At 32.7% G+C, this 13,791-nt stretch overlaps 1 protein-coding gene across 1 annotated transcript in view; it reads left to right on the top strand.

The window, feature by feature from the left end:
• The window catches only part of BRIP1 (BRCA1 interacting DNA helicase 1), a 199,797-nt gene that overhangs the window by 42,499 nt on the left and 143,507 nt on the right, over nucleotides 1-13,791 (top strand). Inside the window, 1 exon segment of the mRNA XM_081585017.1 lies at nucleotides 9,827-10,117. Coding sequence (XP_081441143.1) covers nucleotides 9,827-10,117 — 291 coding nt within the window.

The raw sequence follows: 13,791 nt of genomic DNA, 5'->3' as shown, positions 1-13,791 counted from the left end.
ACCTCTCTGTTTCCCAATCTTAAAGGCAATGGTTTGTCCTCCCCTCTCTTACAAATCCAGGAAAAATTATTGATTTTTCAGTTTTTTCGGCTTTTTACTTGTCAGGATGGAGTGGCGACTTCCAAGCTATTTATATCAAAAATGGAAACCAGAAGTCTACCTCCATTTTTTAAATAAATTTACAAATCAGGAAAATTATTTCTTCCTTCATCCTCTTATTTCCTTTTTCTAGTTCCCGTCATCCCTTTATGTGGATTCAGGTTTCTATCTTGTATAATTTTTCTTTTAGCTTAAATGGCTTTGTTTAACATTTGTAGTGGGGCCCTGCTGGTAACAGATTTTTCTGTTAATTTTTCAAAAAGTGTGATACAGTGTACATAACAAAATTTGGCATTTTAACCATTTTTTGTGTTCAGTTCAGTGGCATTAAGTCTATTCACATTGTTGTGAATTCTTCTATGTTCCCAACTGAAACTCGGTACTTACTAAACAATAACTCCTGTTCTCCCTTGCCTCAGCCCCTTGATAACTACCATTCTCCTTTCTGTCTGTGAATTTAACTACTCTGGAACCTCATATAAGTAGAATTGTACAATGTGTGTCCTTTTGTATCTGAGTTATTTCATGTAGCAAAATGTCTTCAGAGTTCAGCCATGTTGTAGCATGTGTCAGAATTCCCTTTTATGATTAAGTAATATTCGGTTCAATGCCTGTATACCACATTTTGTTTATCCATTCATACTTCAGTGGTCATTTGAGTTGTTTTCCTCTTTTGGCTATTGTGAATAATGCTGCTGTATGAATGCTGGTGTTCAAATATCTTTGTGTTCATCTCTGCTTTCACTTCTTATGGATATACCCAGAGGTGGGATTACTGGATCACATGGTAATTCTGTTTAATTTTTTGAGGAATTTCCATCCTATTTTCCACAGTGACTACATGTAGGAAGGTTCCGTTTTTTTTTTTCCCCTAGCTGTGCCTTGAGGTGTGTGGGATCTTAGATCCTCGACCAGGGATTGAACCTGTGCTGCCTGCAGTGGAAGCACAGAGCCCTAACCACTGGACCACCAGGGAATTCTCAGGAAGGTTCCAGTTTCTTCACATCCTTGCCAAGCACTTGTAATTTTCTATTCTGTATTCTGTTTTCTTTTTAAATTATAACCATCCTAATGGATGTGAAATGGTATGTCTTTGTAGTTTTGGTTTGCATTTCCTAATGATTAGTGATGTTAAGCATCTTTTCATATTGTGTATTGTCCATTTATAAATCTTTTTTCCTTATTAATTAAGTAATTATTTATTTATTTGGTTGCACTGGGTCTTCCTTGCTGTGAGCAGGCAGCGAGTGGGGGCTACTCTTTGTTGCAGTACACTGGCTTCTCATTGGGCTGGCTTCTCCTGTTGGAGAGCACAGGATCTCGGGAGTGTGGGTTTAGGTAGTTGCGGCTCATGGCCTCATTAGTTGTGGTGCACAGGCTTAGTTGCTCTGTGGCAACTAGTGCTGCTTTAGAGGCTTGTGTACTGATAATTTGTGTACTAATTTTTAACAGTGGTGAAAGAAGCAAAAATCTCTTTTATTGATAGCATTTTGGTCAGTATGTAGAAGATGACATCACAGGATGGCTTTGTTTTCTCATTTTAAAAGATTAATTGAAAGAAGTTGGAAAAATGCCAAAACACTGTATGATAAAGGAGAAAATAAAAATGTCAGACAATCCCAGAGGATTTTTGAAGTAAAATATACAACTGTGAATATCATAAGGGTGCAGTTGGATTAATTTTCACCAACTAAATAATACGTTGTTTTACCATAGTTTCTGTATTCCTAGGTTCTTTTTGATTCATGGCTTGATTGTTTAGATTTCATAATCATGTAGTTTTATTCGAGAAGAGCACATAAGTATATTTCCTACTGTAGCACATCAAGAGGCACATGGTGCTGGTTTGTCTCCCTACTGCTGATGTTCAAGACTGACCGCCTGGTTAAAGTGGTGACTACCAGGTCTCCATTATAAAGGCATATTTTTCTTTTGTAATTAAGAAGTAATCTTTGGGGTGATACTTGGAGTCTATATGAGTATCTTGTTTCCCAACAACATTTACCCAGTGATTTTAGCATCCATTTATGTACCTTGTAGGAATCAACTATTACATGGGAGTTGTAAAATAGTGATTTTTAAGATTTTATCATTCTATTTACAATTTTTAGCTAGCATTCTTCTCTAAGGAAGAACTTTCCCTTTTCTCCATTTCCTTTCTTTGATTTTTCTTTTTTTCCTTTTTTTGTTGTTGTTATATGAATAAATACCCTAGGTATTTCTCATGAAGTTGGTCAGTGTGACTACTCACTATACTCTGAGACTCATTGCTGTAGTCACATCTGTATCAAGTGCTACTGTTCCAGGAGGACTGTTGCTCTGTGCAGATTGGTCATCTTTATATTTGTTCTTTAACTGAGAAGTCTTATAGAAAAATGATTGTTCTAGTATAAATTTAGATTAAAAATTATACCACTTTGGGCTGTTATTGGTTATAAACTCAGAAACTGAGGCAGTGTGTTAAGGAATTCCCATTTACAGTAGGCAAGAAAGTAAACAGTAAGTGGAGAGTAGGGTAACAGACACTTACGGTATCAAAAAACAACCGTGAAAAGGATCTGTCTTAATGTGCTAGCCCATTGCAGTTTAACATATTGCTTACAACCTTCACAATAGAATTTGAGTGACTTCAGTTACACATTCCAGGAGACTGGCAGTCTGTTACAATCAGAATCTGAACTTTAGAGCAGGCTAATTTACAGCGATGGGATGAAGAAAGTTGTGGATTTGTATTACACACTCTCACCTGACACTGTATCTGATCCCTTACCTGCTGATTGACATCTTGAATGAGCTCTTTGAAGCAAGTTCCAGCTTAATTAAAACGTTTGCTTGGTTAGCAGTGATCTGTGAAAGCCTGTGATAAATATTGAATCAGGTTCACCTGCTGGTTGCTGTGAGTGGATAAACAGCTGCCTTGTGCAGTTTAATCATGAAACTGTGGCAGTAGAGTACTGCTGTTTGAATTTTTAAAAAAGAATAGTTGAAACGGTATAGTTATGTCACTTTTGCTATCTTAACTAGAGTGTGTGCCTAGTGAGATTTTGCACAACAGGCATTCAGTACCTCTTCAGATGGCGTGGACAACAGCAAATGGTTGATAAAGATTAACAGTAAACCTTCTTTCATATTCCTCAAAGTATAATTCAGTATTCATTGACTTGTTTTTACCACTAGTTCTTCATGTATGTGATGTTTGGAAATAAAAATGGGCAGTAATTTGCTTTTTTTTTTTGTCAAGTTAAATGGTAGATTAAAGATGATCTTGTTAATTAAAACTTTAAGATTTAAGGTTATGAATTCTAACTTCTCACAAATTTATCATGAATTTTGTAGCCACTTGAAGAACTTCAGATTTTATTTTTTCATCTGTAAAATGGAGTTAGAAATAAACATTAGTGAACTAAATGTTATAGAATTTTGTTAATATTGCATAATTAACAAACATTAAAAGAGAAATTAATTTACAAGCAGTAGAGGAATCTTTATAAAATTATCTTCTTTGGACTATCAACTTGTTTATTCCTTTACAGAATTAATGTGACTAAGCAAGTTTATTGTAAATAAAATGCTATTTCTATTTTATTTTCTTTGTAAAATCAGACATAAATTCTGGAACAAAGTCCTCACCCAAATAAGTCATAGTCTTCTGTGAGCACATAATGATAAGTTATGGACTCACTTTCTAAAAATGCATACAAAATTGTGTTTGTAGTTTCAGGGTGATCCCAAACTCTCTCCTCTGTAACAATAGATAGATGTAAATTAAGAGTCTATTTCCTAATAAGTTAAGTTGAAAATTTTGGTCACAAGAGATTAAGATGATAGTTGTTCTGTTAGGTACTAAGCTGCTGAGGAGCAACCAGTGTATATGCTGTTTTAGGTTTCTTTTGAAGCACATGTTAGCATTTTCCAGGTGTGCTATGTACTGTGTTCCTTAGCTCCAAGGATTATCTACTGTAGTGGGGATTCCTAATTTTTTACCTAACGTTTTTATAGTTTTATTTCTATCATCAGTTTGTTTGGAAGTTTATGGAGAAAATAAAATTTTATTTAAGTCACAATCTGCTCAACACTTTTTTTGATCTTTATGCTGATACATAGAACTCTGGTTTGTATTTTTTTTAAATTATTTACAGTATTCCATTGATAGACAAACTCCACAGTTTATTTACTCATTCTTTTGTTGACACATTTAGCTTATTTTCCTCACTATTAAAATAGTACTACAAAGAATATCCCTATTGGATCTCTCTGAATCTGCAAGTCTGACACTAGCATGTATGACTAGCAGGCCCATGCTGGGCCCAAGGGCCTGTATATATTTGATATCACTATATCACCAACTTGTTCTTCAATATGATTGTGTCACTTTATACTTGGATCAGCAGTGTTTAAGAGAGTTGCTTTATATCTTTTCTGACACCCAGTCTGGTGGATGTAAATGAAATACAATTAGGGTTTTAATTGCATTTTCCTAATTAGTTTCCCTGGTATCTCAGACAGTAAAGCGTCTGCCTACAATGCAGGAGACCCAGGTTCAATCCCTGGATCGGGAAGATCTCCTGGAGAAGGAAATGGCAACCCACTCCAGTATTCTTGCCTGGAAAATCCCATGGACGGAGGCGCCTGGTAGGCTACAGTCTATGGGGTTGCAAAGAGTCAGACATGACTGAGCAACTTCACTTTCTTTCTTTCTAATGAAGTTGAGCATCAGGTTGCACATCTTTTCAGATGTTTGTTGGGTTTTCTGCTTTTCTCTCCTGTGATTTTCTTGTTCTTGGATTCTTATTCTTCTATTGGGTTTTTAAAAAATTGGTTTCTTGGAATTCTTTCTGTGTTATGAAGACTGATCCTCAGTTGGTTATTTATATACAGCATATGTATCTTCTCAAGATTGTTTTCAGTCAGTTGTGCTTTTGGTGTATTGTTTAAGAAATCCTTCCCTATATCGAGGTCATAAAGATATTTTTCTGTATATAGGGACAGAGATTTTATGACCCATACAACCTAGAATATTTCCTCTCTGGTCCTTTGTAGAAAAAGTGTGATGCTTGCTCTAAAGAGTCTCTCAACTGAAGAATTTTTGTTTTTCCCCCTTGTGGAACATAATGTCCATCTTGTTAGAAAATATTTGACTTAAAACTAATAGGAAGTTAAAATGGTTTTTATGAAGTAAATTTTATAGCTTATCCTTAATATTTTGTAGTTGCATTCAGAAAATAATGCACTTAGGGTACTAAGTGAAACTGGTATTGATAATCTACAACACACCTTGTAGAACAATTAAAAAGTGAAGGTCTCTTTGTCGGTGGAATGAAATGATCTTTCTCATTGTCTTCTATTTGGCTTAATATGTCAGGAATTCTAATGTTTCTTGAATGAATGAATGGATATATGGATAGATGAATGAATGAGATAGTACATCTAGAGTGCTTAGCACAGGGACAGCCTTAATAAATGATAGTTATTAAATGAATATATCAGGATATGTGTTTGCCACTCACAACTAAAGTGGCCCAAATATTAACATAACAAGATGATTTTTCTTTTTGTTCTTGAAAAATAACAAATTGTCCTGTACTTTTTTTTTTAAAAGCTAACCTTTTTATTTTGAGGTAACTTTTTGATATGTGAAGAAGTAAAATTTGGGCATCAATTAAACATCTACAGATAAAATGTACATGGGTACAGTATTTGGTTTAGGGACATTAGTCACAATCCATCAATTAAAAAAATTAAGTTACAGTTATATTCAAAATACCATGCTCAATGAATGAGTATATGAAGTAACGTAAGACATAGTTTCTGTCCTCAGGAATTTGCAGTGTGGTTGAAAGACAATGCATGCACATATGGAAAAGTATGTTACTGTTTCATGGACCTAGTTTTCTCTTTATTTTCATGCAGATAAGCTTCTTTCTGGTCTTTTTCCCCTCTCTACTTCTTTATGTGCTTATTTTTCATGTTAAACATCCTTTTATGCTTACTTTTAGAATTCAGTTCATAGACTCTGTTTAGATACTCCCCTGATTTATGAATTCACAAAATAACTTTTCTGACAATGCAGTCATTTCTAACTACTCCTTTATTATTATCCTTTTTTAGGCATATTTAGTCACCATGCTAATTTTTATTTTTCCAAGTAAATATAGTAATTTTAACATAGTAATTTTCATTGTTGTTCAGGGGAAAGGTTGGCGAGAGCTATGAAACATTAGAGTTTGACACAGTTATCTTAATCTACTTATACTTCTGATTATAACCTTGTGAAAGGAATAGTGGCAAGGACTCAAAAGCTGCCCTTTCAAGATCAAATATTATATTCATTCTTTATCGTTTCAAAAAACATTAATGCATATCTAGATAGTCTGACAAGAGATTCCTGACTCTTGAGATAAAAAAGATTTATTCCCTGACAAGAGAGGGAGTAAATAGAAATTGTTGGACACAAAGATAATTTTCTAAAATCCCTGGTTGCTTCTAAGAACAGTTTTTGGCTATTGTAGATTTGAAATGTATTTTTAAACAGTTGACTCCTACATGTGGAACTAATACAACTGTCACATCCACATCTCTTATGATAGTAGGTTTTTTGGGGGCTGTTATTTGGGTTAAGTTTTCTTGCCTTTTGTTGAAGAAAAGGAACTCTAGACAATGTCCAGCTATGGGAAAAGAAGCCATCTCTTAAAGAGATTAGTTCTACCATATGATGTTGCTACTTACAGTTCTTGGAGATATTAGGTTTGGAGAGCCTGTGTGTTTTATATTTCTTGATGTTTAGATATATTAGATGAGAAAGAATACTTTTTAATTTATTCTCCAGTTTCCTGATACAATCTATCTAAATTTAAAGAGTAAAAACAAAAGGAAAATATCCCTGTGGGAGGTAAACTTGATCATTTGTCAGCAGGAGAATTACTTGGTGAAAAATACTTAATTTTGTTCACCTGTTGTTTTAAGGTCCCTAGGTCAAAGTTTCAGAGAGAGGCCAGAAAATATTAGCCTAATTTTGAACTAGAGGATTTTATGAGTTCTTATCATTGCTGTTTTCAGGATTCTTTCTCTGTTTTCATACAAAATTGAAAGTTGCTGATTTTGGTACAAATAATTCTTTTTTGTTCCTAAATAATTGTTTTTTTTTTTAAGCCTCTGTTCTACTGTTGTGTTCAGTGTATCCCATCCTCAACTATGATTATACCAAATCCTTCAAATAGGAACTTCAATAGAAGATGACTTCTGAAGAAGTAATTCCTCTTTAATACTGCAAATAAATAAGAATCAACTTTCTTAGTTTCTGTCTTCCATTCTACTTGCCCAGTCACTCACTGAAAACCATCATCTTGAGGAGTTACTCTTGATTTCATAAATTGTATAATTCAGAACACTTGAAGACTTAACAAACATAAAACATTTTTAATATAAAATTTAGTTGTGTTTTATAATTTTTTTTCAATTATGGAGTGAAAAACACATTTAAGGTACATAAATAAAGCTACTCTAGTGAGAACTTTCTAAAACAAGTCCTGTATCTTTTGCTTTTGTTATGCTGTTAGTATAGCATTTTAAGATAAGCAAATCCCTTTAAAAAATTATTAGTGCAAATAGTGCTTTTAAAATTAAAACATTTGAATGCAAAGCAGCAAGTTATAAGACTGTATAATAGAATTCTTTTTTATTGGAGAAATATGAAAGATATATTTATATGTAGGAAGACCTGCTAGTTATATGTGGTGGTTGACTTATTTTGTATTTTTCTATAACATTTGAATTTTTTGTTTAGAAAAATAGCAGAATGAAAATAAAAGGAGTAGATCCTAAAGCTTTAAGTGGAATTCATGTTGAAAAGTATCATATCTAAAAGTAGATTTTCCAAGCCATGAGAAAAAGACTACTTTATTGAATTACTTTTAGGCCTGTATATATCCATAGAGAATATCATAGTGCATTGGGCCCTAGCATTCTGATATTCACAATGAATTTAACTGTATCATAGGGAAGAGATATAATTGAGTAAAAAGATTGAAAATATGAAAATAAACTAATTCTGCTGCCATGAGTTACCTTAATTCTTTTACTAAGTTAATTAATTTGATCATTGAAAAGGACAAAAAGGAATTCAGTCAGAAATACCATGATATAATTTGCATTCCATTTTCTGTGTGACCAGAAATTGTTAGATATTGCAACATATGTAACATAAACCACATGTCAGCTGTTTCCTGCCTCACTGTTGACAAGAGCCCCATTCATAACTCTTCTTTTTATCCTTTCAGTGAATAAGTAATTATTCAATATAGAAGGCAGGATATTTGGAACTGGCTATTTAATGTGGCAGCACTCTGTAATGAAATCTGCTGTTACTGGCAACCTGAGAGGGGAATGTAACAATTCCAGCATGGCTGTAACTTTATCTGCTTTGACTGACTGTTTATTTGGCACATCAGTGAACCTTTTATCCCAGTGAGTGACAGCTCCAGAAGGGTCACATTTACATCCATTCTATCATGTATTGTAATATTTAATGGTGGACAAGGTTGAGCGAGACTGGGAGTAATTCGAACTTGCTTTTCCACTGAGTTGAGGCTAAAAGACAGCTTGATCCCCAGTATTGTGGTGTAACATGCTATGACTTAGCATTTGTTTATGAAGGCTAATCTTACTGATTATAATTAAAAAAAAACTTCAGTTAAATGGAGTGTTTGTTCTACTAAACTTAAACTCTCTAGTACAAGTTCTCTTAAGCTACTGTGCTATTTAGTATTTTTCCCTATCAGTGACCATTCCTATAAACTAACCAATTCTTAATCTTTCTCTTAAAGGAGGCTGCATTGTCTCATTTGTATAGTAACTGAGGTTGAGAAGAGAGTAGTTATTAAGAACCGGTGTATTCTAATATATAGCATTAAGCTTTTTTTAAAAAAAATTTTGAGTTTGGAAATAGAGAAAAGCCAGGTAAATATTATACTGTACTCCTGATGTTCCATATGGTATATTTAAGGAGCCATTTATATAACTTTTAATTATAAAACTGAATTGAGTAAAATTGTCTAGGAAAAGCTATCTTGAATGATAATTGTACTGATGGATTTATATTCCATGACCGGTAATTGAATTTCAGATATACTTGTTCCACACAAGCAACCTGTCTTCATTATTAAATATTAATAATTTGCATTCATTTTCATACTTTTGCTAGAAAATAGTTTTCTCATTGTTTTTGAGTGATGATTTAGATTCAGCTTGATATTTCTATTCTTTTGTAAGTTATGTTTAAAATGCTTTTTAAAACATTGGTTTGTTATAGGATATTTGAATGAATTGTGCTGTGAAGAAAAATAGCACTCTTAAATCTAAACTGGACTATCACAATTCAATTGAAGCCTAAGCAAAAATGAAAATTGTCTTTCATTTTGTCTTAGTTTTATAATTTATGAAAGAGGAGAATTAAAATGTACTTAAAACATTTGAAATTTGAGAGTTGGAATAGTATGTTAGAAAACAACGCAAATATGGAAACATTTATAACTCAAGAGTGAAAGAGAACCAATTTGAAATTGAATTTGCAGTTTTTTCCTTAAAGACAAATTTCGATGATGTGACATTATGGAATTTCTCTTTATTTGGCAATTATGATTCACTACTTATAGTTCTGATTCTGTGAAGAGTTCGATAAAAGTTTTATGGTAGTCCAGACATTAGTTATCTTTTCTTTCCTTTGTTACAGCCCCCTGGTAACTGTTCTAGGTGCTGTTGTTCTGCTAAACAAGGAAACAGTGAAGATTCTTCAAATACCACTAAGAAGGATCATGGGGGGAAGCCCAAGATACCCAAAATATATTTTGGGACACGCACACACAAGCAGATTGCTCAGATTACTAGAGAGCTCCAGAGAACAGCATACTCAGGGGTCCCGATGACTATTCTTTCCAGCAGAGATCATACTTGTGTCCATCCGGAAGTAATAGGTAACTTCAACAGAAATGAAAGGTGCATGGAAATGCTGGATGGAAAAAATGTGAGTAAAGTTCATTTATTTTAGGCAAAAAAATTAGGCTGAAAAGATAAAAATTACTCCATTTTTAATATGTTCATTTTATATGTACATTTACAGTGATAACTTAAGTCAGATTGATTGCTAGTGTTGATATTTTTAAAAAAATAATTTTACCATAAGGAAATCTTTTATTCAAGTTTAAAATAATGAGTTTCTGTCCTAAAACGTGGGGATATTTATTTAATTCCTTGAAAATTAATTTCCATGTCTTAATTTCTTCTTTTAAAAATAGTCAAACATGGAGGTCAAATGAGATAAAAACATTTAAGTGATTTAGCCTAACTAGATCTAATTGATACATTTTACATATTTAAAAATTTCAGAGTAAGGTAATTTGCATAGGACCTCTCTGGGAAAATTTGAAAATGTTTTTTAATTGAGAAATGTAATGACTGCACTGTCTCATAATTCTGATTAGTATAAACTTCTTTTAAAAATTACAGTAAATTATTAACTAAAGATATTTATGGCTTTGAAATTTTCTGGGGAAATTTAGAATAATATGAATTTTGGCTAGGTGGAAATAAAGAAATCTCACTAAAGTCATGATTTTTTGATAATATTTTGCCAGTATTAATTTAGTTGTCTGTGTACCAGTTAGATAACTAGTTTGCACTAAAATTGAAGTTACAAGTCTGGAATTATACCCAGAAATTTTTGATGAACCATAAATTGATAGTATATGAAATGACCAATGATATTTTAATATATTTTGAAAGTTCTGTCTCTCTGTATTTTGTCAAACATAGTTGGTTCTCTACAAAAGTCTTAAGAGCTTTAGCCTCTTACACTCTAGTTTCATTTAACTGTATATCATCTCCTAATATATAATGTGAATAGATTATTTTGTATAATGTTTTTCTTTTTCAGTGCTTCCTATTATTATGTGAAATTTATTCAACCTTTATTGGGATTATTCAAAAGAAGCCTCAATAGATACTCAAACCCGATTGATAATATGAAATATAAGTACTAAGGGGCTTCAATGGAAAAACTTAAGTGACTTTTTTAGAATCAAGAAGAGAATACAGAATAACTGAATCAAAACCATTATTAAAATTGTATGATCATATTTGTTTCCATATATATTCTTTTTAACTGAGGAATTGTGCAATCTTTTCACTGTATATTTAAAAAGATCTCTTCAAAGAGATAAAAATATTAAAAAGGTGAATGTTAAAAAAAAAAATAAAATACAGAAAAGGCTCTTCATGATAAAAACCCATAAATTTTATACTTAAGTAGACTTCTTCCATATGTGACTAACTGATCTACTGAATTCCTCAAATGCTTGAAATTTGTTTTTAGTCTATGCAGGAAGAGTTGCTGGCGTTGTCATTATCTTTTTCTACTTGTTATTCAGAAACTTATCATGTGATTATGCATTGAAAGCAAATATTTTATGTAATCTTTTAGAATCCTGCAGTGCTGGTTATGTTTTTTGATTTATCTTTACTCTCCTAAGTTTGAATCTTGTAAAAATAAAAATCAAATAGACTTGAATATTCAGAACATTTCACTGGCCTTCAGGTTCTGTTTTAAAGTCAACAAGTCTTTTATTTTTGAATATTAACGATATAAATAATTAAAGATATCTGCATTTGTCTTGACCTAATTCTGCCTCAGAATGGCTAGCTCATAAGGCATACGTGAACATTCTTTTTCTTGTTCCCAAGCCATAAGGGTAATTTGGTATTGTAATGAGGGCCAATTACAAAGTCACTAAAGGTGTCTATGTTTACTATGGCTGAATTACCAAAGAGAAATGGTAAATAGATAACTGACAGTTTAAGTGAAAAAGAGTTAAGAGTGTGATAACACTTCAATTGACAGACTCCCCTCTGGGTTGTATTACACTGCTAAAATGGATGAGCTTTTCTGGTTTTGCTATCAGCCTGCACAGCAGTGTCATTCTAAGTGCCCTTAAAGTGTAAACTTTCTGATTTTTTGGCTTGATCCAAAGGCACATGTGTTTTTGTTCACTGGTTCTTTTATACTTCTATACTGGAAAAGCAATGCACATATCTGCTAAAAGTCAGATTTTGTTTCAATTAAGAAAAAATCATCTTAACTAGCTGTAGAAATCATTCTAAAAAATTATTTTAGGGATAGAAGAATATCTGTTTTTTGTTAAGATGAGATTTAACAGTCCATAACCATAGACTTGAAGGCACCTTAGTGATCACTGTGTTATCAATACAAATAAAAACTTTCAAAATAGTATGAAAGGTACTTGGAATGAAGAAATGGTGAATGTCATTATTAAGCTTATGATATCAAAGTCAGTATGAAAGATACTTGACATATTTCCAACTGTCTCTAGACTCAAAATCATAGAATTTTAGAGCTAGAAGGAACTTTAGAAATGGCAGTCAGTGGTCGGAGAACTCTTAAAAGGCTTCTTGTTGCCTGGTCACATGAGAAATATGGGCCCTGAAGTTTGCCCAGTGACAGACAACTAATCAGCAAGAAAGAAAGCAAGTTTTCTCTTAATCATTACAGTTTTCACTGCACTAGAAACAAAAACAAACGGTGGCATATGGTATAGGGAAGTTGACATGGCATGAAGGATTAAAAAGAATAATAGAGATTAGGTAAAGTAAGTGAAAATAATACAAAATTGAAGCAAGTAAACACGGTTAGGTGAGCCCTTTCTAATTCTTACTCTTAATACCTTGGAGGAGCAATAAGTGGTATGGCTGAATTAGCAGTCCTCAGCTGATCATGCCTTGTCCTTGAACTTGCAGGCATTCTTTTGTAGGTTATGACCTTTTTATGAGTTACTCCATTTCTAGCAGTGTCTAGATATTTTTGTCTATGTGATTATGAATATTTTCTAAACATTTTCATTTTTGATAGTTTGTAGATAAAAATATGCACACACAGATGCACATATATCTCCCTAGTGGTTAAGGATAGCAAACTGGGAAAGATAAATATTAGATTTCAAAATCACATTAATTTTTTTATTGATATATAAAATTAATGAAAATTAAAGTGACCCATTATTTCACCACCTAGTACCAAATGACAATTGAAAAAGAAAACTAACATACATGATTAGAGACTCAAAATTATGGAAAGGTATTAAATGAAAGGAGAAGATCTCTCTTTTCAGTTCTTTCAATCCCTTTCAGGGACCTACTGTAAAGTTTTATGTGTATTCTTCTAAAACGTTTATAATATGTGTTTTGTATAATGTATGTGTGTAGATTATTTTTAAAGCTTAAAAATCAGCACAAAGGCAAATCAACCTCATTTTTTAAGGACCATACTTGAGTTCAATCCCTGGGTTGGGAAGATCCCCTGGAGGCAAGCATGGCAACCCACTCCAGTATTCTTGCTTGGAGAATCCCCATGGACAGAGGAGCCTGGTGGCCTACAGTCTATGCGGTTGCAAAGTTGGACATGACTGAGTGACTAAGCATAGCACATACCATTATACGAATTTGCCAAAATTTATTTAACATATCCCCTGTTAGTAGATATTTAGTTTATTTCCAATTTGGTGGGAACTATTAAACAGTGCACTATATATATAATTACGTTAATGGTGAAATTTTATTTGGTAGTTAAATTTCCTGTGTACTTCTAATAGAAGTAGAAGTTTATACTTCTAATTTTATACACCTTTT

Source organism: Giraffa tippelskirchi, chromosome 3, assembly GCF_054371585.1.
Source record: "Giraffa tippelskirchi isolate mGirTip1 chromosome 3, T2T-mGirTip1v1.2.pri, whole genome shotgun sequence".
NCBI lineage: Eukaryota > Metazoa > Chordata > Mammalia > Artiodactyla > Giraffidae > Giraffa > Giraffa tippelskirchi.
This window is presented reverse-complemented; position numbering and strand designations above follow the sequence as displayed.